General features: G+C 33.1%; 3 protein-coding genes across 3 annotated transcripts; 1 reads left to right on the top strand and 2 right to left on the bottom strand.

Annotated features, from left to right (window-relative positions):
* Positions 1 to 329: 329 nt before the first annotated feature.
* LOC130613820 (malonyl-CoA-acyl carrier protein transacylase, mitochondrial-like) lies at positions 330 to 4,557 on the top strand. The gene is made up of 5 exons (XM_057435170.1): positions 330 to 1,990; positions 2,519 to 2,618; positions 2,739 to 2,814; positions 3,366 to 3,610; positions 3,964 to 4,557. The coding sequence occupies exons 1-5, from the start codon at positions 1,734 to 1,736 to the stop codon at positions 4,333 to 4,335; spliced, it is 1,050 nt and encodes a 349-aa protein (XP_057291153.1). The 5' UTR covers positions 330 to 1,733; the 3' UTR covers positions 4,336 to 4,557.
* An 803-nt stretch (positions 4,558 to 5,360) lies between these two features.
* On the bottom strand, positions 5,361 to 8,033 carry LOC130613443 (contactin-associated protein-like 5; the record flags this gene model as incomplete). The annotated part of the gene is made up of 1 exon (XM_057434787.1): positions 5,361 to 8,033. A coding segment is annotated over one exon (2,103 nt), but the record flags the coding sequence as incomplete, so codon positions are not given.
* Positions 8,034 to 17,642: 9,609 nt separating this feature from the next.
* Positions 17,643 to 21,793, bottom strand: LOC130613823 (myophilin-like). The gene is made up of 4 exons (XM_057435173.1): positions 20,929 to 21,793; positions 19,883 to 20,104; positions 18,564 to 18,791; positions 17,643 to 17,993 (listed from the first exon to the last, which is right to left on the bottom strand). The coding sequence occupies exons 2-4, from the start codon at positions 20,039 to 20,041 to the stop codon at positions 17,778 to 17,780; spliced, it is 603 nt and encodes a 200-aa protein (XP_057291156.1). The 5' UTR covers positions 20,042 to 20,104; positions 20,929 to 21,793; the 3' UTR covers positions 17,643 to 17,777.
* Positions 21,794 to 22,539: the final 746 nt, after the last annotated feature.

A 22,539-nucleotide genomic window follows, 5' to 3' on the forward strand; every position in this document is an offset into this window, starting at 1 on the left:
CTTATTTCGTCCCTTATTCCTCTGTGCGAAACGACCAGTTCGGTCTATCACACTTCAATTGGAAGGTCGACCATGAAAATTATCATATTCTTAGAACTGGATGCTGGCCCTACATAAAATATCACTGCAGCAGAGCACCATGGGAAGACTTGGAGTTACAAAATAAATTTTTTACTGGTTTGAAAGTGATCAATTTGGGTGTGCCAACGCTAGCATATGGATTCATAAGTATACTTTTGATCTCTTGTTCGGAAAACGTGGAAACAAAGTATGGTACAGTAAAGCTTTACTTCCATATACCAGAAAATAAAAACTCCATGCACTGATAAAGTGATAGATAGTTTTGATTGATTTTTTGCATTAAGAAGATGTGGGATGTCCATGAATCTATGGTTTGTCAGTTTTCCTTACTTATTATCAACATTATGTTAGACAGGGTTTATTGATAATTCGAACTTATTGCTTGACAGATATCAGAGATGTGCTTTAAAGACTACTTTAAGGTCTCCACGAAACTTTCTCCTTCCGAAAAGTTTTTCGGGAAGAAAGTTTCGTGGGCCCTTCCGCGAAAGTTTTTCCTGCGAAATTTTTCAAAATGCCTTAACCGCTAAAGTTTTTTCCCACGAAATTTTCCAAAAAAGATGCACCGCGTAAGCTTTTTTTTTCGAAATTTTCCAATAAAGTTTTTTTAATCCTATCGCTTGAAATAAAGAAATGTCTCAAGGAACAAACGACAAGCAGAAAAAAAAACCCTGAACTTGAAGAAATTGATTAAAAATGAAAAATATAAATCAAAAAGTTTTCTTGATGTTTCTCTCTCCGCGAAAGTTTTTTCTCGCGAAATATCTGAAAATAGGCCATCCGCGAATTTTTTTTTTCCGCGTAATGCAAAAATTTCGCGGCTTTTTTCCCGCGAAAGTTTCTGACCTTAAAGTAACTTCTCCCAAGTCTTTGCGTATGGCCTTATGTAACTTTTATTTAAGCCCAAAACTGTCCTAGATGCACGTAATTTTGTAGGGACAGAATTAATCAGTACTGTCCTTTTCCATTTTGTTAAATAATTTCTTATTAACAAGGTTATTTGTTTTATGTTCTCATATGACTTTCTATTTTTTGTAAGATGATCCAAAAGTTATTATAATTTTCTGTCATTAATTTCTTTGAAAATTCGAGAATTTTTAAACATGAATTCTATCGTAGTTTTTAAAGTTCAACGCTATAATTTTATTTGATATATTTGTCTAATATGAAATTAAATACGTAATTTATTGATATTTATATGTTTTATCCCTTGTATAAATTAATAGTGTGGAAATGGCGTACAGAGAATTTCTGTTGCACTACACTAAGTGTAGTTCTGCTTGTGTGTTTTTATATGCCGCATAATTCAAAGTGCAAATCTTTGTAGCAGCAAAGCAGCACGAAAAATCTAGTATTAACAAACCTAATAAAGAGGATCCTGCATCTTTTCACTGTTTTGATTTTCAACATTTTTAAAATTGTGCGAAACTCTTTAAATACCAACTTGACAAAATTGGATGACTTGATAACTTTTTTTTCTTTGTGGATGTATGTTAGCTGTTTCGTAAACTTATTGCGCGCGTATTGTAGTGAGATTGTTTGCAACTAACAGTTCTGACTAACGTGGTTTAAATCCTGCACATTTAAAAAAAATATGCTGACAATGCACAAAGTAGAGCTACTTCAATTTGTTTTGTGTGATTCATAGCAAAATGAAAGTAATATTTACAGCAATCTCCAAATGTAAATGCTTCTTAAAACCCAGATATTGTACAAAACGTTTTGCATTGCAATTTTCAAGTGAAGATCGAGTTGTCATACTATGTCCTGGTCAGGGCGCACAATATGTTGGTATGCTACAAAACCTCAGCCCCGATATTGAAGAGCGCGCGCGAGAAGTTACATCAGAAATATTGGCTTACGATTTAGTGAAGGTTTGTCGAAATGGACCAAGAGAAGTTTTGGACAGGTAAGCATGTTTTGTGTAAAAATTATGTAAAACAGGTTTGCAACAATGGTCAAGTGAAGCGAAGATGGTGTAGGGGTACGTTGTCATCTTTAAATCATAAGGTTTTAGGTTTGAGTCTCCACTCTGGCGCACTTTAAAAGTAGTGCTGTTGGGATATTTGGAACCATCAACTGATTGTAAATTAGCTTGTGTGTGACAGTCAATCAAGCTAGAGCAATGAACAATATCGCTAGCGGGTAATTGTAAGTTAGTTTAGTCGGAGGGGAAGAAAAGTCAACTATTAGTATGAAATCTCCGATAGCGTCAAAACTCCCCGTTAGTTACTAGTTTCAAATTTAATACTTTAAAACTTCTTCGCAACTTTCTCTGTTTTTACCTAAACTTTTTTCCCCTGTTTAAGCAAATTAGCACGTTAACCTTTTTGCCAATAGTGTGCTCAACTGAATTACTTACAGGATTCTATAATTTTCCATCTAATTTTTTAAATAGAATAAAACTTCAATGCTGCTTATTGTCATTATTATGTAGAACTTTGTTTTGTCAACCTGCAATTGTAGTGGCTTCTATACTTGGATACTATACATTGAAAGGGAGGATGAAGAAGGAGCAGAATATGAAGGAGTTTAATGTAAGATTTTAATCTTGGTATGTATCGACACCTTTCTCAAGGTTATTTTATCCCCACAAAACAACTTGTGAGTTTTTTGATGAGGGATAATCTCCTTGAGGTTGTGTTCTGTATGTTTAGATTGGATATGGAGCAGGGTATAGCGTGGGAGAGATCTCTGCGTTATGTATTGCAAATTGGATCACTTTTAAGGAAGGTGAATGTCTTGTTTCCTTGAAATTTTAAAATGTTTGTTTTTGTTTGTTTATCCATTTTCTAGTTTTTAAACTGTAAGACTCGGCTTTTTGATTGGTGAAAAGCAACATGGTAGTAAGACTCAAGAAAAAGTGTGTTCAAGGAACAAATTTGTTGGAGTTTGATTACATGCATCTGAAGTGTTTAAATGCATGATAACAGAATTTACGTGAAATAACATTAAAAGCCCACGTTCTAGATTTCTTATTCAATTTTTTCTTATTTATTTTATATTCTAAGATGATAAAGCTCAAATCTAAGAAAAAATAATTTGAAATATTTGCTGGCGGTTCAATTGTCAATTATGAGCAGCTTGTAACTGGCACATTTTTACAATGACATCGTGTATATTACTACACGACACTTAAGTATAAGACCCTTGTGCGCCGTTGAGTCGAGTTTGTGATGTCAGGCTTTTCATGGACTGAGGACATTTTCATGGACTATTATCGAGTTTATATAATGTTTGGCGACAGAAAGAAACTCGCTCATATTTCTTTTTTGACTCGTTAGCGTTGTATGTTATAAAGGCCAGAGCAACAGCAATGGACAAAGCCTCAAGTATGTCACCAACTGGAATGATATCCATACAAGGACTCACATTTGATGAAGCGAAACAAATGTGCGAAGATTTAACAACGCGTGCAAATAACCCGAAGAATCGTATCTCGGTAGCAATCGAGCAGTATCCTAAATCTGTAGCCTTGGGTGGCTCTCACAATATGTTAAATAAAGTAATAAACAGAGAGCATGTCCTGGTGAGTATCTTCTTGATTGAAATTATAACTCGAACTGGTTTTAATCCCCTTGAACCCTCACTAATACTTTCTTATAAAAATTATTCAACAACTCTAACTCGCAGGAATTACTCGATAACCCAAACTCCGACATTTCAAACAGGTAAAAATAATTTTTGCCAAGTCAAACCAAGTTTAATTTTCTTATACATAAACTTAGGTTACCAAATGTTGCGATAACATAAAAATTCCACAATTCGAAATATTTCTTATTTCTGCGGAGGTTAAAGTTATCAGGTGTAAACTCCATGATGTTAATCTTCTTTTGTTATCGCATAAAGCGCCGTTAAAATTAAAAGCCAGTTTTTTTTTAGATTCAGAGCACATCACATGTAAAAATATCTACACTCCCCGTAAGCGGAGCCTTCCACACGTCATACATGAAACCCGCTCAGGAAAAATTTCACAACGCACTTTCCAGCATCAATATAACACGAAGCGATACGACGCTGTATTCGAATGTTACCGGAGATTGTTATCGTAAGGAGGATAACGTTACGGACTTACTTGTACGTCAAATCACTGAACCTGTACTATGGAATTCCATATTGAATAAATTGCACCGAGACTATGTATCCGGTGTTGTGCAAAATATATACGAAGTGGGGACTGGCAGACAATTGAAATTTATGTTTGGAAAAATTGATAGTAGATTATTGAAAATTATTCGCAACGTTGAAATGTAACCTACTCTAGGAAATATCGATACTGAATTTTTTTTAATAATTATTATTATTATTATTTTATACTTAAGTGAGATCTCAGCCATTTTGAAACACATTCTAGTAACCACTCAAAGACCGAGGTACAAGATATTACAGTAGTTGTTACGACGACCTGTTAATGAAGAATTACTTTTTATGATTAGCTACATTTTTGAACTTTAATAGATACATTATCTTTCAGTATTTTTCAGTATTCTTTGTTAAGCTACGGTCTGCGAAATATTATGCATAGTGTCAAAACAAAAGCTTGTTTTGATGTGGAAACAAACGCTACAAAAAATGCTAGACTAAACAGCCTTAAGGAGGTAATTGAATTTCCGCGTCACAAAGCTATACCGTTGTGATAAGTCAATTTTTTGAGAAAAAATTGACCATATGTTTTATGTTCCTCCGTGGTATCCGATTTTAAGGGGTTAAATTATTATCACGTGTCAGGACGCCCCTTTAAAGTGTAGTGTCATCTTGTTTACTGTCAAGCCACGTGCTTGGTTAAACTGTACCAATTTAAACTAAACACAGTTAGTTTTGCTTTCGTTTTTTTCTGGATTTGCTGAGATTGCTGCTACCAGTTGCTTGTTAACAGAAGTCAGTGTGAGTATATTTTGTTTTGAAATTATTGCTAGGATTAATTTGACAAAACAGCATTGAATAGTTTTGAAGATTCTAAAAATCAAAGTTGAGAAATAGCAGCGGTACATCAAGAAAGACTGATTTGCGAAAGGTGTATTTAAAAGAAATTAGCTAGGTAGCTAGATCAAAAATTACCAGAAAATAAAATTACTTTCCTATTAGCAACTTTAGTTTTTGTTAATTTTTATCATTTTGGCGATATCAAACTTATCGATTTTTTACGCGTATTAATTTGCGGGCACAGTTTTTTGTGCGTAATTTTGTGCTAAATGTCGCGCATTAGCAAACGCTTTTGCTCAAATGTTCTAAAATTAGTATACGCGTAAATTAGTACGAACAAAGTCATTCCACGAAAACTCTTGCCTAGTAATTTATCTTATTAAGATCACATTGTTTATGCCAACTTGTGTAACCTACTTACTTACTAACTTTAACTTACTTACTCAGGGATCGCGGGGAGAATTTTTTAATTGGGGGCCTAAAATTCCTAAATAAATTACTTACTCACTTACTTTAAGTTATTTACTTACTTATTTTTTTTTTAAACACGGGGAGGGGGAGTACCCGTTGGAAAACAAAATTTATACATATATTTGTAAATATTGTACTTATTTTTGAATGGTTATCCTCTGGAAATATTCGTAAATAATAATACTAATACCTAAGCAAAATACAACATAATAACAGCGACAAGTAAAAAGATAAGAAAAACAGGTGAAAGCCTTTATAATACCTTCGTTTAACCGTCTATACAAAATTTGTCTTTAGACATCTTATATTGTATGAGTGAAACGAAGCTGTTGTGTGTACTATTAGTTAATTTCGCGCCATTTTTCTATTATGATTGTCAATCTACACTCTATTCAAGTCAATTGTTATTCGTTAAATATGTCACTCGTTTTTTTTCACTCATTTTTTCTTTTTCTTCAAACCCAGTAAGGTTTTAATGGTGATTTTGGCTTATCTTTCAATGTGCCCATATTTGACAATGAAGAAGGATCGTCTTTAGTCATGTCCATTTCATGATTTAAAATAAGTTGACCGTGTAATTTATGAAAAATTCGACAAAAAACGAACTTTATTACTAATATAACGACAGCAATCACCGCCACGGAGATTAAAACAACTTCTAAGGCGGAGAGTGAATTATCATCGCCTGCTGATTTTTGCTTAAATTTAGTGTTGTTAATGCGTGTGGTGGTCGAGTCGTTTAAGGATAGTCTTTCAGTTGTTTTTAATATCTCTGGTTGCCGTGGCTGTATTTTTGATACTTTTATTTTTGTGTTATTTGCGTTTTCTATAAGCTCAACTTTTTCTTTTGCAGATATACACACACGCTTCAATAAATCCAGTGGTCTTCCTTCTTCATTTAATACTTTTTCATTGTTATTTCCAAAACACTCCAAAGGTCCGATGGTGAAGTACCCGAGGTTATCTCTTATACCGGCGACATTTAATCTAGTTAAAGGTAGCTTGTTTTTCTCTGTCAGGTAGCCAGAATCTTCCGACCATTCATTGCTTAAAGAGTCGCAGTTACAGAGTTTTTGTCTTTGTAAGCAAGAATTGTTCAATCCGCACCTGCATCCTGCCCCGCTTTCGACAACACCGCCCCAGTAGCTATGAACATTTCCTGATCTAGATTTCCAACTGACATTCGGTGGACCGTGTGGACCATTCGTCAGAGCTGATTTGTAGCATCTAAAAATAACTTTTTGTCTACACGATTTGCTTCTTTGAATCAGATCTTCAATTTTGTTCATATCAACATCATATTTGAACTTATGAAACGTGTAATGCTGAAATGTCTCTTCTCCGTCCGTCGCTGAAAACTCTTTTTCTTTATTATGATGAATTGTTGTATATGCTTGTCTCGTTAAGTCAAATTGGCAAAAAATTGTATAAGGAGGGTTTTCACCTGTTCCGTCTGTGTCAACAAGACAGTATGATGTTTCATCTAATCCTAACTGCTGATATGCTGCGCAAGATGATCTGTATATCGATTGATCACAGTTTTTACCATAAAACGCCGTTTTTGAGCAATCGCATTTATATCCTGTCCAATGTTGGGAACATATACCATTGTTTCGGCATGGATTTGGATAACACTTATCAATTAATGTGCATTGTTGGTCAATATTGCCTTTACGTAGTATATATTCTTTATTTTTCTCCATTCGGATATTATATTGATCAACTACTAGTTTCCTAATGCATCCTACAAAGCCTTCTCGGTTATAACTGCTCTTTCCACCAAGTAGAATCGTTTGAAAATGCGGAAAACAATCATTGTTTTTGGATAGAGTGTCTGTAAAAGCAGGCTCCCTGTCAACTAATAATGATATTTCTTTTTTAGTCATAATGAAACTTACATCGTGCCATTTTCCATCGTTAATTGTTAATTTAGATTCAACGTTAGCGAGGATCAAGTTCTCACTGTTAGATGTGACAGCTATGAACAATCTCCCATTTCGTAACAACATTTTTAATATGCAGCTTCGAGTGTTAGCATAGATGATTTTACCATTAAGATTAAAAGTTCGCAAAGACATTGAGAATCGTGATGATGTTTTGTTTATATGCTGTAAAATGTTGATTGACAACTTTGATGATGGTTTCTTAAACCCGAATGTTAATACCGTTTTATTAGAACATCCGATTGTAATCATACCTAATGATGTCGCTAATTTATGTCCGATGCTTTTCTTATTATGAACAACCGGATCTCGATTATTAATGTGTTTTATTTTTAAACAACCGGTATAATTAGAGCTAAGTGAGATCATGTTTCTTACATAAGGTAACCGGGCGTGGTTATAACCACCAATGAAAAATACTTTATTCACGGACAACGTTCTAAAATCTGATGGCAATAACAATGTTTTTCTTTCTTCATCTAAAAATATTTCATTAATTCTTCCAATGCGTAACACTTCGATGTGATGCCATCTGTTGTCGTTTAGATTGGAACCAATTATTAGTTGAGACAAATGATTTCCTCGTTCAGTTATGATGAACCTAAAAGATGTTGAAGAAAGTTAAAAAAAAAGATTTAGTGAGCTCCTCAAGAAAGATGTTTTCCAACACAAGCGAGATATTTCGACCTTGTTTATTGAAAAATAATAAATAACATGGTTGGAAGTATTGAAGTATTAATTTTACTTAAAATAAAACGTAAAATCAATATATAAAATAAAAAGTAGAATCAATGGGTAATATAATATATAAAATGAATGCTACATATAAATCAAGGACATGTATGCAGCATTCCCGGGGATATGAAGTCATTGCTTCTGTTGGATTCATTTATGCTAAAAAGTAGCTCCGTAGAAAGGAAAGTCGCTTGTAGGCAACTGATCTTGGATAGATCAATATTTATGTAATTATCTAATTATTTACTCTCTTCCAAGGCAAACTAACAAAGAGGAGTTAAAGAAAATATGTTACCTCAGTTTTCCCTGGATAAGTTGCAGTACCAAAATTTCTTGCGACTGACCCAACATTAATACTAAAACACCCGTTGGGTGTATAGTTCGAAATTTGAGTTCAATCCGATTAATGTTCTGTTGTAGAAATACTGATTCAGTTGGTTTATACTCCAAGTAAGTGTTTCCATTGAATAAAACCTCAGGTGTTGCTGTTATTATGGTGTAAATATGATAGTGAAGCAGTATTGCGAATATGAATGAGCCAAACATGGCTGCCCTTGTTGTTGGTATTGTTGTTGTTGTTGTGGAGTTTGTTGTTGAGTTTGGTGTTAAGTTTGTTGTTGCTTTTGTTGTTATCGAGTTTGTTGTTTTTGTCTCTGTTGTTGTTTCTGTCTCTGGTGTTGTTCTTAATCATGTATTTTCATATTCTCTTTTTTTCCATTGAATCTGTTCCTTTTTGTTGAGAAATATTGATGAGAATTGAATGTTTTCAATGATGAGAACAAACTGAAATCCTTTGCAAAGACTAGTCAGTACGAAGGAAGAAAACCGACTTCAATATGATTCATATTTTGTTGTCACTGTTTTTGAATAGTTACAAGAGAAATGGGAGTTGATAATATATGTACATTCATAAATATTACATAGTATAAAAAGATAATAAGGTTGAGAAGAAATTAAATTGAGAAAAGATAAATTATAAAAAATTAAAATATTCATATATAATAATTAAAAAGAACATTACTGGAGCGATTTCTTTTCGGAGGGATAGCTAATGAATCTTTGATCTTGTGGAAATATTATTTGAAGACATAGATTTGTGCTACAATTTTTTTATGCAATGTGAGGATTGTTGCCCCTTCGGCAAGAAGAAAACAAATGATCACATTTAAGCATGAGGACAAAGCTAAAGTGCTAACATCTGTTGAGTAAAATCTCCCTTTTGAATGAAAAGTATTACTGAAAAGCCCTTTTCAAAACAACGTTAAATTCTCTTAAAAAGTTTATTTATAATATATTCTCTATGACATGAACAGTATTTAGGCGCCATTTTACTTGATATATTTCACAAGTCTTTTCAAAGAGTCACTTGTAATCTACGCACTCCCGCCTTATCTATAAAAGTAAAAGATAAGGCGGGAAAATATGTAATTGTGTTTTATTTGAACGATATAAAAAATTTTAAAAGGGGTATGGCCTAAAACTGCTGAATTGTTTTTTTTTTGTTTTTTTTTTTAAAAAACCTAACACACAATATCATATATCAAGTCCTTTAAAACCGATTTAACCCTATTCGGTCCGGGGTTTTTCGAACATACTATGACCGGGGGGGGCGGATTCCGCCCCCCCCCCCCCCCCCTCAATAACTTTTCATAGGATTGTTCAAATTGAATCAAACTTGGCACACTTATAGTACGTCATAAAAGGAACAAAATGGCGGCAATAAATATTTGCTTACGTAAGCACATTTTCTGTGACGTCATCAGAAGCTTGAAAATTGTTAAAAATGCCACTATCTGCTTAAAATATAATTACTTTTGTTCTAGAGGGAATTTTTACATTCTGTTTGAAGTTTCTGAAAGCTAAATAAAATTTTTTTAACATGTCTTCCGGTTTTTACATGGATCGAATAAAAAATTGCCAAAAATTGCCCGAAAATCCGTTTTTTTTCGATTTTCGGGTAAAATCCTACAAAATCGGGAAATCGGATTAATCACGTGTCAAAATTATTCAAAATGATTCTTCTTGATAAAACAAAGTTGTGTTGCAAGTTTCAAGTTCTAAGGATAATCCTAACAGGATTTATTATATTTTCCCCATTATAAGGATTTCATAGAGATTTTAGGGGTTGTTTCGAGTAATGGCCAATATCAAAGCCTCTGAAAGGTATGGGACCTAAAAATTTAGCATGCAGGTGTCTAATAGATAAATGTTGAAACTCAGTAAGTATCATAGCCATATAAGAAAGCAATCAGGAGTTATTAAAAAAAAACCGTCAGGGGGGGCGGAATCCGCCCCCCCCCCCCCCCGGACTGAATAGGGTTAAGAAAGACGCGCTTATAGTACATTTACAATCGCATCAGATAATTTCTTGCTTATTTTTCGCGGTCTTAACTTTCGTCTTTTTTATTCCATTTCTTTCATACCCTTTTTTGTAACTTAGTACGCTTTCTTATAAAACAACAAGGCTGGGAATAGCTGAGAATTAAAAACAAAATAAACACAACCGTTAAGCGAGAGCTCAACCTCTTGCCAAGAACATGAAGACTCTGCACTTTCTTATGCAATTATCCTCCTGCATTCTTTTCAAATGTCCCACGTCTTTGTGATTTGTTTAATAAACTCATGGGAGTTATTTACGTGTTAAAAGTACGAAGTAAACCAAGCTTTTGTGTGCACGCAATATGCAAATAACAATTTTGCAAGGCTTATTAGCTTGGTTTAAAGCTTCATCAAACTTGGATTTACAGTGACCAACATTGACAATATTGTGATTATTGGCGCTCTTTAATTTATCATACTGGGGAATTTAATTTATTTTCTTGCATATTCTAAAATTATTATGCAATTTTACTTCAAAGTTTTTTTATTGCGAATGAAACGGACACGCTTTTAAACAAAAGAAATAAAAATCCAAAAAAAAAGAAGTCTACAATAACTTCTGCTCGCTTTTAAAAAATTTGTAATTCACCATAGTAAACTTTCATAGAAACTTTTTTGTGGTTAATGTTTTCACCCATGGTTGCACCACGTCATGACACTGTTGCAATCTCTGCATTCAAAATCACTTTGGCAAATGAGGGAAATACTGATAAGTTATGTTTTCACTGAATACAACTCTTTTATCTACCGACGTGTTCATTAAACTGTCCAACCAAAAGATTAGTTTCTTTTCTGAATTCTAAATTAAAGTATTCAATTAATATTGCTTAAAAACGTTTCCAGCAGTGCATTTTTGTATTATGCATCAACTGGCCTTGCTTGGATCGGTCAGACGCCATGACACCTATTCATGCAAATGCAATATCTTCTGAACATCATGATATTTCGGTTAGCAGTTGATGAATATGCATAAGCAGCTTATTTGAAACCATCCAAATTTTGTCTATTACAATAATACTCAGCTCTGGAAATTTATTTAGCGGCATATATCACTTTCCGCCGCTCTGTTTTGTAAAAAGGCTTTTATTCGCTCGTATGCCTAAAGCTGAATGTATTTTAGGTTATTGAACCCACACTTCCTGTTAGAAGGATATGAATTGCCTAATTTTATTGTGAATTAATTTTTACTCTTCTTTATTTGATTTTAATTGTACTTTGTGTGTTTAAAATGGCCATGCGCAGCTTAATTCCGGTTTCCCTGCACAGTAATATTCTAACGGGCGAAGTCTAGGATATTTTCACGGGCTAACAACCATGATGGTTGTTAGCGCGTGAAAATATCCTGGAAATATCCTATCAAAATGCTCACTGGCCGGCCTTTTACCAAAACCGAATCGTGTTAAACCACGCAAGAAATCTTTAATCCAAAAAAATGGCAAATACGGTATATTTTTGTCGACTTTGCTGCGACGTGCGCATTTACATGTATTTTTCAGGGGCTAACCACTAGTCTATAATAGCTGCTGTTCCTCCCTGGGCCAATTTATAGCCGTACTATGGATATATAAATAAAATTTTGTAAAGGACGGGTAAACCAGTGGATTTATCCACAGGATACCACATAGTTTCCTGAAAATTAGTCACTTGTACAATTTTTTATCGGTAAAGTGTTAAGGTTAGCGCTTGGCGCAAAATTTGGTATTTTTTTATTTATGTTTTCTTGCTAACGTTTCTGCAGCTATAGTAATTTAATCCATTCCATGGCCTACTACGGGTCTCAAACCCTTGTGGAATATGTTTGGCTTCTTGTCCACATGCGATTGCTTTCTACACAAATCTTCTTTCACTCATTCTCTATATTGAAGCAAAGTAAATGTACTGAGACAAAGATTAAAGTTTGATCGTATTACTCACAATCTCATCATTGAATATCACAAGTCGTAGCATATGAATTAAACAATAATACGAGACATTATTTTGACAGTTAGTACTGCAGCGGTTAGAGTCTATTGACAAAAATGTATTTCACGTCAGGCTTGGTATTTTAGAAGCGTTTGTAACGAAATTTTTTTAAACTCTTGTTTTTCATGCGTTCAAATATGGCAAGGGAAAAATTGAATTTCGTTATTTTGTTTGTGTTCTTTCAAAAAGGTTAGTGTCTTCGTTCTTCACGTAAAAAAATTATGCAAGAAACTTTTGCGCGAGATGTTTGCGTGTAACTACGTTCAATGGATTTCGTGGTAAAATATTTGCTCGGTTGGAGTTTCTAATACTTTTTCAGTACGGGATGCTGACGCCCTTTTTTAGAACATCGGAAAATTTATTTATTTTATATCATTGAAGAATATTGAAGAATTATTCCAGTAATATGCAAAAAAATAATATTTTACAAGATTTAATTTCTCAAGATTTAAATTCTGCTGCAAAATTTTGGTTAAGCGTTAACGGAAAGTTTAAAAGAAGTCACATATAGGAAATAAATACTTTAATTTCTGCGAATTTTACAGGTTTTTGCGTTTTTTGGCAAATTAATAATTTGTTTCTATTAGACGATTTACCATTTTAGGAAGCATATCGGATAAGTGTTATGGTTTTATTTATCATTCGTCATGTATGCCATAGGTTCTTTATCAGATGGCTATTGGTCCATGCGGATTCCAATATTTTTAAATGGAAAGGAAACAGCACATACCTTATTAAAAAAAATTACTGGGCACTGTTTTCATTAGACAAAAACGTTTTAAGGCGCGTCGCTTTGTTAAATTGTCTAATGTAAACGAAGTCTTACTACGCGAAATTATTTAGAATTTCAATTCGCAAAAACGAATCTGCGCGATGTTTTCCAAACAACCATATTTCATGTTTTTTTCAACATTATGTTTTCAAGTTGATATCCCGAAGTGACTGAACTTTGTTATATCATTATGCAGTGAAAAAGAAAAAGTTGTATTTTGTTTATCCTAATCAAAAATTACTTTTGTATTGTCTTTTCTCTGAATAAAAAAAATCAACCAAAATTCTTGTAACCTTCTCTTTTATTTCTAGCATCCAGTTTGCAATGCTACGATGAGATCTCCCCAGCACATAACAAACAAAAGTCATGCTCTGAGCCATGCTGTTGGAGTCACATGTTTATGAAATCACTTGGTAAGGAAGAACACTTTACTTACCGAGGCTGTGGGCCGGATTGCCTTTTCATCTGCAATAAGTTAAAATCAACAATATATAACCGGACGAAACTCAATCCTGAGCATGGCTGTACTGTAAGTAACGTCACTTTGTGAACCTATATTACGATAAATCCTGCTCGTGACAAGTAATTTCTAGATATCCGAGATCATTATTATATTGATCATGGAGGAAGAAATACATCCATGATGGAGACCATTACTTATGATAATTTGATGGTAAAGAATTTTAATTATTAACACAAAAACGATATTTGATGCTGATATTTGATATTTGTTATGACTTTGCCAGAAAATCCTTTTTTCAAATTTTCAAAGCGCGTCCCCAGGACAACCACGAAATTTAGAAACATTGTCTTAACTATAGAAAACTATTAAAAAAAACTTTAAAAATAAAATTTAGTTTTTTAGTAACAGTTATTTGAAACATGTTGTAAAGAAGCAGTTCTAGTTGAAATGTTGTTGTTGAGAAAATGACCGTTTAAGTTGACATATCCATATATTTTGTTTTATTTTATGAAAGTGAGCTTTCGCCAACTCTAAGCCTGGCATGATCACACTAATTTACAAATTCGTTCTCTAACGTATTAAATACTTAAAAATGTACAAAAAACAAAAATGTCACGCTCTATAAGAAGACTCTTCATCAGAGTGAGCTTAAAGTCAATCGACTCAGTAGTTAAGATGGAAAAGTTCTGAAACATAGCAGGAGAGTGATCAGCCGTCAAAACATGATCGTACACAGCAGTGGTCTGGGGACCAAATTTGATGCGCTTTCCAGCCAAAGGAGATATACCCAAATGCTCGGACTTACGAACTTTAAAATGGTGCTTGGTTTTACCATATCTAGTGGCCCAATATCAACATTTATTTGTTTATCCCTGCGCTGAAATGTACAGTAAGCAATATAGACAAAAATTTCCCTTTTTTTCAGATTCGAACATGCAACACAACATTATGTAATAATGATGTAAAGAGCCAATCAGCACTTTCCGTATTTATGTTAATTTGTTTATTATTTTTGTGTAACATGTTACTAAAAACATTGTGAGCGCCTACTACTGGCAATGAATTATCATGTTAGACTCTAATAAAACTCTAATTCTATCCAACTGTATACGCCACTGTAAGATTGTAACAAAATAGACTGAAAGAAAATTAACGCTTTAGCCACCATTTATAATTTCTAGCCAGTCAGTTGTAATACTTTGATAAGATTCATCAAGGTATAATCTAGCTTCACTGTCTTGTGATGTATTTTTTCTATTTCGAGTGTGTTTTGGAGTGTATTATATTTCGAGTGAGTTTTAGAGTGTATTATATTGCAAGTGAGTTTTTTAGAGTGTATTATATTTCGAGTGTGTTTTGGAGTGTATTATATTTCGAGTGTATTTTAGAATGTGTATATTTCGAGTGTGTTTTAGTGTGTATTATATTTTGTGATTTAAAGTGTGACATATCTGTAAGTTGAATTTTGAAAGAGTGAAATCCTCATAATATGCATAGCTTGTGTCTATTAAAGAAGCTGTTCTGCTTTAATAGACACAACTTTTGTGTTAAATAGGGAGAAATAAGGCCATCTTAGTTACATAATCAGGTTCTTGTGTTATAGTAAAGATAAAATAGAATTTAATGTGTTATATGTTCGTTCGTTCGTCTGTTTGATTGACAATTTGTTTAGTTTGATTTGTAGAAATTTTACGAGTAAATGAATATGGCAAAATACAGAAGTTAAAATAAATTTCTCGAATTTCCTTCCCTTTTTTTTACAACCGTCAACATCGTAGTATGGCATTTTTTTGTTTTTCGTGCATTAAAAGCTACACAAAGAAAACAGTGGTGTTGACGCGAACAACTGCTAGGAGCTATGGTCCGGCGTTCTATTTGTGTTTTTATATTTGAAGAATCCCTAAATCTGACTTGATGATCAGAAAATGGAAAAACAAAACAAAACATGTTGCTCCTGTATAAATAAGTAGCACTTTTTTTATTACCACAAATATCACTGGTAAAGAGCGACCTTCTATTGTGTTTTAGTGGATTCGTCATCGACAAATTTTCAGTTGACTACTTAAGCTTATAAAGCTTTTATAGATTTCATGTCTGGAAATTTAATTTATTAGCTGATTGACTTCCTTTTCTATTTTTTATTGATGATGCAAGCTTCAAATATAGAGATAAATTGTTTGTAAAAGATCCTTCATTTTTGATCGCCGACGCAAATATTTTAAGCATTTTAGCTACATGATTTCACAAAAATACAATAACAAAGACTATTTCTCATCTATTTATTCTCTGCTATCGTGTAACAAGATCAAAATTTAGCATTCTCAAACATCCCCTCTACGTTGTTATTCTTATTTTTTTTTTACTCCGGAGGAAGGTAATAATGTTAGAATAATCAACAAAGTAAAAAAGTGTGTTGCCTTTTTGTAAACGATTGAAGGTGTGATGACTTCGGTAGCCATTATCCTAAGTAAGATTTCAAACCGATATGAAATATCGTTGTGCTTATATGAAGTTTTTTCATGTCGGGTTGTGTGAACTGCACATGCGCCAAAACTTTATACACGTGCGTAATAGGTTTATACCTTAATACATCTTTAAGGGTAGAACTAACTTTTGCGATTCGTTTAATATTTGAACGTATTTAATTTTTTGAAATAAGGATTAATTTGCTAAAATAAAGTAGAGGTAAAATTTCGTTGCAAAACGGAGAGCCTTTGAATCGAGGTTAATATAAAACTTTAGTTCGAATATATTTATATATATTTACCAGTTGCGAAAACGAGGCAATACTAGTGATAAAGATCTCATAACCGTCTGTTCATGTACTTTGCCACATGACAACAAAATTTAATGGCGGATATTCATAAATTTTTTATTACTTGAAATAAAGTATCACTTAACGTCAATCACATCTGTCCTAATGTAAACTTAACTACATCAAATGTTCAAACGATTGGAATTGAACATACTTGATGCTTTTCTGCATAACGGTACATACCGACAAGAACAAGAGGCGGGAATTAGAGGCGGAAAGGGGCGGATTGTTTACTAGTTCTTCATTGCGCTAATTTGTCGAAATCTATTAATGAACCGTTAATAACTGTAGCAGATGTGGCGGTCAGTTTTGTTGTGGCTTAAATTTTTTCTGAGGAATAAGTTGACTTTAAACTAATTAAAAATTAATAAGTGATTTATTTCCGTTATCATGCTATACCCCCTGAATCATTAGCTAATCCGTTTATCCGGAGATGTTTACGCTTCGCTGGGTTACTTAAATAATATCTATTTAGTTCATTCATATTTAGAATTGTGTCTGTTCTAAAGTAATGTTTATCCGTTTTTGTTTATAAGATAATCCCTTTGTTACTTCATAGGTTTTCCCACAACAAAGTTTTTTTTGTTTATTATTTTAAATTGATTAAACTTTATATGGTAAAAACTTATCTTTGCAGTTTTTTATACCATTTATGGATTTAGATGAACACTTCAATGGTCGTAAGATTATGTGTTCTGTGCTCTGAATGTATAAATTAGATACACACTGGTAATGCCTATTCAACTTTCTTCAAATCGGATGGGGTTTACCTGTGCTGTGGTGGAAGTCCTTATTTCGGAATCACTTGTCAAATATGTTTGGGTTTGATGTGCACATGCGACTTCTTTTCATGCAAGTTTTGCAAACAATTCTTTTTTGACTCATTTTGTACACTTCAGCAAAGTAGAGTACTAAAACAAAGATTAAATTTTGATCGTATTACTCATAATCTAATCAATGAATATCACGAGTCATAGCATATGAATTATGCTCGTGTGGTGAATCAAACCGTCCATATTATGATTGCAAACCAAAACTTGAAGTAAATACTCGGCCATACGTGACTACTTTCTGGCAGAAGCAATAAATACATATATATGTAATAAATAAATTATATTTGCAAAAAAATTCAGTAAATTTTTGTATGTACAATTCTCTTTCCACATCTCAAATTGTGTTTATTTTATCACGCGCAAACATAATTCGAAAAGAGAGTGTCGCAAATGAGAAGATCTAATCAATGATAGCTCGCGTTTTTCCGAAGTTTAATCCAGCTTGTGATGCTCCCCGATTTGATCCCGCTTGTAATCCGATAATGCCTTGTCCGGCTCGAAGCTGTTCCGGTGTAAATTCTCTTTTGTTTATAGAAGATTCAGTTGGACCCAATGAAGCACCATCGTAACCCAAACTTTGGGCTTTTCGACCAAGTGCCACAATTCCATTAACAACCTATAAGATTAAAATGTTTTATAACAGATCTTTTTAGTCGTGAAACCATCATTGTTGTATTAATTATCCCTACTAAGTGCCTATAAAAATTACTACTTCCGATTGGTATTTTTTAACGGTAGAATAATTTTAATTCGCAGGGAACAAAAAGTATACATTATTGTTTTTTAATACAACACAACGTAGTTAAGTCTACAGTGAATTATGCCTTTCAAAAAAATCCATCGATTTTGAAATTTTTTTTCAACACGTAAAACAGTGTAACTGTGCAAAACTTAACTTCAAAATTGATGGCAATTACCATAAAATTAAAGTAAAACTTATAAAAAGTTAAAGAATCTTGAACTAATGCTTTACTTCCTAATTGGTGAAGTTACGTATGGTTTATACAAAAAATAAAAGTTAAGGCTTCTTTAAAAAAATATGATCTAACTTGAAACCGTCGCAAAAAATGTTGACAAAAGACACTCAAATGCTTGCTAATGTCCGAGTGGGTAACAAAATCACTTGTGTAAAGTATATTGTAGCAATATGGAACGACAATACTTTGCAAAATGAAGTCTTATTAACCTGTGGAACATTTTGAGCTTCGTACAGGTCTACAGATTGAAACATATCCAGTTTCTTCACTCCAATATTTTGACAGCCATTCAAAAACTGCTCGATATTCTCCATGATTTTGAAAGCAGCTTTGCTTGTATTGATTTTCTTTACACTTCCAGGCTTTATGACGTTAAGAACTTTGCACAATATTATACCATCTTTTAGTGGTTTAATAAAATCAGCTGGTGTTTCAACCTACAATAAAGTTGTATAAAAAAAGGATAGAACATTTTATAGCCATACTAAGACTTTGTATCAAGCTTTTGATTCAATTTACTTCGGTTCTCAGGTCTTAGTCGCAAAAAGAGAAAAAATGGCGGAAAATGTGCCCCATGACAAAAATACAACAAATAAAGGCTGTAGATGTTAAATAGCATTATGTTAAAAAAGATCAGTTCAAGCAAATAACTTGATGGTAAATATTGTAAACAGAAGTTTAACATTATTAAAAAAAAAACAGAGTCGAAAACGTTTTTTTTAAAAAAGCATTTTATTGCTTCCTTATACTGTTGTTCTCTGTATATGGCTAGTTGTTAAAAACAATAACAAAAAAAAATCATGCGTAAAATCCCTATCCATTCTTTTATGAAATAAGAACATTTTATTTATAATTTGTTTAAAGTGTTTTTATCCTTTAAAATCAATCCTATATAATTAAACACTTATATATACACTGATATTTTCTCACGAAATTATTTTCTGACCTTAACATTTCAAGTTGAGTCTATTATGCCGAAAAATATCAGGAATGTTTTTTACCTTACAAACCTAGATAAAGTTAGAAGAGAAAAGTAATGAAATCTTTAAAAAGGATGGCGAAAATTTTGTCCATCGAATTGTGTTTTAGAATAGGCACTTGGAATTAAAATTATAGAGTTGTTTTAAAATCCCATAGAAATTAAAAGATTCCAAATTTACAAAAAACTTCCAAACGGACAGAAAAGAAATCTATTCATAAACAGTATGATCAAGTTAGAAATGAGACTCACTTATATATAAATATTTTCTCTCATATTTACTTTTTTATCACTCACATAAATTTTAACCCATGCCGGATCAATTATTGCACCAATTAACATTTCATATTACAGTTTTGATTGTACACGGGCTAAATTTAATTGTTTGTACTCAGGCTAAATTTAATTGTTAGGATGTATTTAAGTTATGAAAGGAACGCTTAAAAAGACAATACCGCCTTTATATCAAATTATCAAGATAAACATACATAAAGAAGCGATTATTATTTACGTTTTGTTATACTGAATAATCGAGTCAAAACAACTTACATCAATATTAATCGAGTTTGCTTCTTCTTCATATCCACCGTCATCTAAAACTACGCGAATCCATTCTGCGCAATCAGACGCTAAATCCGGGTCAAACTTTCTCTCCTTCTTTCGTGCTAATTCTGCGGAAAGTCCAAATCCTTTTGGTCTGTACGCCATTTTTGTTTATATTTCTTTTTACTGAATTGATAAACGAGACAGTAACATAGAGTCTAATGGTAACTATGGTAACAGAGGGCATTCTTTAGTATTGTACTATTGAGGGTGAAGAAAACGTTTTATTTAACTTAAATTTTAAAATTCGTCGAATGTGTTGTGTATTCGTTGCATTTTATAGTCAAAGGGTTTCAGATTGAAGAGTGGCAGCAAAAGAGATTTTATTCTTAAGTCGGTAAAACTCTGGAATGAATAACTGTCAATACAGGGCGATAAAACAAAATGCAACACGAGATAGCAAGAAAAAAACCTGTTTAGTTTAAATATTTACGTACAGTACTTAGTTATAAAAAAATGTAAAACCATTTTCTTAACTATGCCACTTCATGCAACCAACATCCCTTAAGCCATCCACTACACATACATATTCGTTTAACGTCTAGCATAAAACAAAATTACTTTCCATGCCAAACAACATGCATCGCTACTTTCTTCATACGATGTACTCACGATATTTCTCCTTGTTTATAACATGAACGCAATTAAAAAAGTTCTTTATATCGGAACTGATGGCACAACAAATCATTAAATCTTACAAATACGGGGGTAAAAATTAAAATGTAATTAGCATCGTTATTTTTATATCTCTTATGACATTTGTGTTATTAGCAAGCTATTAGAGGAGTTTAAAGCGATTATATTCGACCTACAATGTTTAGAGATCTGGTGAAAAAGTTGTGTCTTTTCATAGCAACGAGGAATATCTAAAAATGAAGCCCTGGTAAGTCGTCAAAGTTAAAAAAGGTGTATAAAAGAAGGATTGGCAACAAAGATAATTTTACGAATGTGTTCGAATGAAAAGTCAAAATTATGAATGTATTTTATGCTACCTACTGTCTGTTATTAAGCCGCCTGTCCAACATCTAAACACTAAGTCCGTCACATTCTTTGTGACGCACATTTGATTTGCTCATCCAACAGTCTAATAATCTTTGCATCAAAATTTGGACTATACAGGGGTTTATCTCTCAGTGGTTAAACAATTTCCTCTCTAAAAGCCATCACAAAAAGTGTTGTTTTCAACTAACGCAAAAGAAGACTGGTAACGTGCTGGTGGCTTTGTCATTGTCTTTAATAATGAATCGGTATTAAAACATCGTTTCGTGCCGGTGTGGATACTTTAGAGGGAAGTATTTCCACTGGATAATATCCTGTTGCGGATGTTGAGGATATTTATTTGTTTTGATAACGGATATGCGGTTTGGATGGTTATTGAATGTAAAGTTAATGTTCCTATGATATCATATCTTATGAATGTCATTAGCTAGTGTTGAAAAGAAAAAATATTGGGGACTGTACATACACTCGTTACAGTTCTTTTCATTGGTTTAAACATTTAATATTTAAATCTCGGTTTAGGTGCTTATGACGGCAACGTAACCACAGCTCCGATAAAAACAACGACGGCGATTACAATGACAGCCTCGATGAAAGCACAACAACAGTGTCAATGAGAACGGCAACGACAACAACGACAACTATCAACGACAACGGCAACGATAACGATTAACGACAACTGTTGGCCCTTTAAACTGAAAATTATGTAACATTGATTTTGTCACAAAAAAATGTTATATGAACATTCTTGACAAAAATGTTGCAACCAAAAAGTGCTGAAAAATAATTGGCTTGTTTTTATTTGCCCTTTTGTTGTTGATAATCTGCTCTATTATATTAACGGTTGTCTGGCTACTTTACTTTTTATAAATGATAGAATTAACAACTGCAAAATGACGCAACTTACCCAATCAGTGTTTTTGGTATCCAAGTGAGCGCTTTCTCACTGGTAACGTAGGAAGAATGGTATTGTTAGAACAAAGAATATACAGAGACAGATTGGGGATCGAATAGAGCTTCTAAATCCATCTCCAAAGCATAGGCTATCCCCCATGACAGCTACATACAACCTCAAAATGGTCAACAGATTCTTAACCCTATTCGGTCTCGGGTTTTTCGAACATACTATGGCCTGGGGGAGGGTGGATTCCGTCCCCCTTAATAACTTTTCATAGGATTGTTCAAATTGAATCAAACTTGGCACACTTATAGATCGTCATTAAAGGAACAAAATGGTGGCAATAAATTTTTGCTTGCGTCAGCACATTTTTTGTGTCGTCATGAGAAGCTTGAAAATTGTTAAAAATGCTACTATCTGCTTAAATTTAATTACTTTTGTTCTAGAGCGAATTTTTACATTCTGTTTGAAGTTTCTGAAAGCTAAATAAAAGTTATTTAACATATCTTCCGATTTTTACATGGATCGGATAAAAAATTGCCAAAAATTGCCCGAAAATCCAGTTTTTTCCGATTCTCGGATAAAATCGAGAAAATCGGGAAATCGGATTAGTCACGTGTCTAATTTATTCAAAATGATTCTTGCTGATGAAACAAAATTGTGTTGCAAGTTTCACGTTATAAGGATAATCATCACAGTAGTTAAT

This window comes from Hydractinia symbiolongicarpus, chromosome 11 (genome assembly GCF_029227915.1).
Source record: "Hydractinia symbiolongicarpus strain clone_291-10 chromosome 11, HSymV2.1, whole genome shotgun sequence".
Classification (NCBI taxonomy): Eukaryota; Metazoa; Cnidaria; class Hydrozoa; order Anthoathecata; family Hydractiniidae; genus Hydractinia; species Hydractinia symbiolongicarpus.

Excerpts from the sequence above, each read along its gene's own strand:
- LOC130613823 (XM_057435173.1), bottom strand. The coding sequence starts at position 20,041 with ATGGCGTACAGACCAAAAGGATTTGGACTTTCCGCAGAATTAGCACGA. Across the intron at positions 18,792-19,882 it reads CAAACTCGATTAATATTGAT|GTTGAAACACCAGCTGATTT; the intron begins GTAAGTTGTTTT and ends ACTTTATTGTAG. Across the intron at positions 17,994-18,563 it reads AAGCTCAAAATGTTCCACAG|GTTGTTAATGGAATTGTGGC; the intron begins GTTAATAAGACT and ends TTAATCTTATAG.
- LOC130613820 (XM_057435170.1), top strand. The coding sequence starts at position 1,734 with ATGAAAGTAATATTTACAGCAATCTCCAAATGTAAATGCTTCTTAAAA. Across the intron at positions 2,619-2,738 it reads AGAATATGAAGGAGTTTAAT|ATTGGATATGGAGCAGGGTA; the intron begins GTAAGATTTTAA and ends CTGTATGTTTAG. Across the intron at positions 2,815-3,365 it reads TTGGATCACTTTTAAGGAAG|CGTTGTATGTTATAAAGGCC; the intron begins GTGAATGTCTTG and ends TTGACTCGTTAG.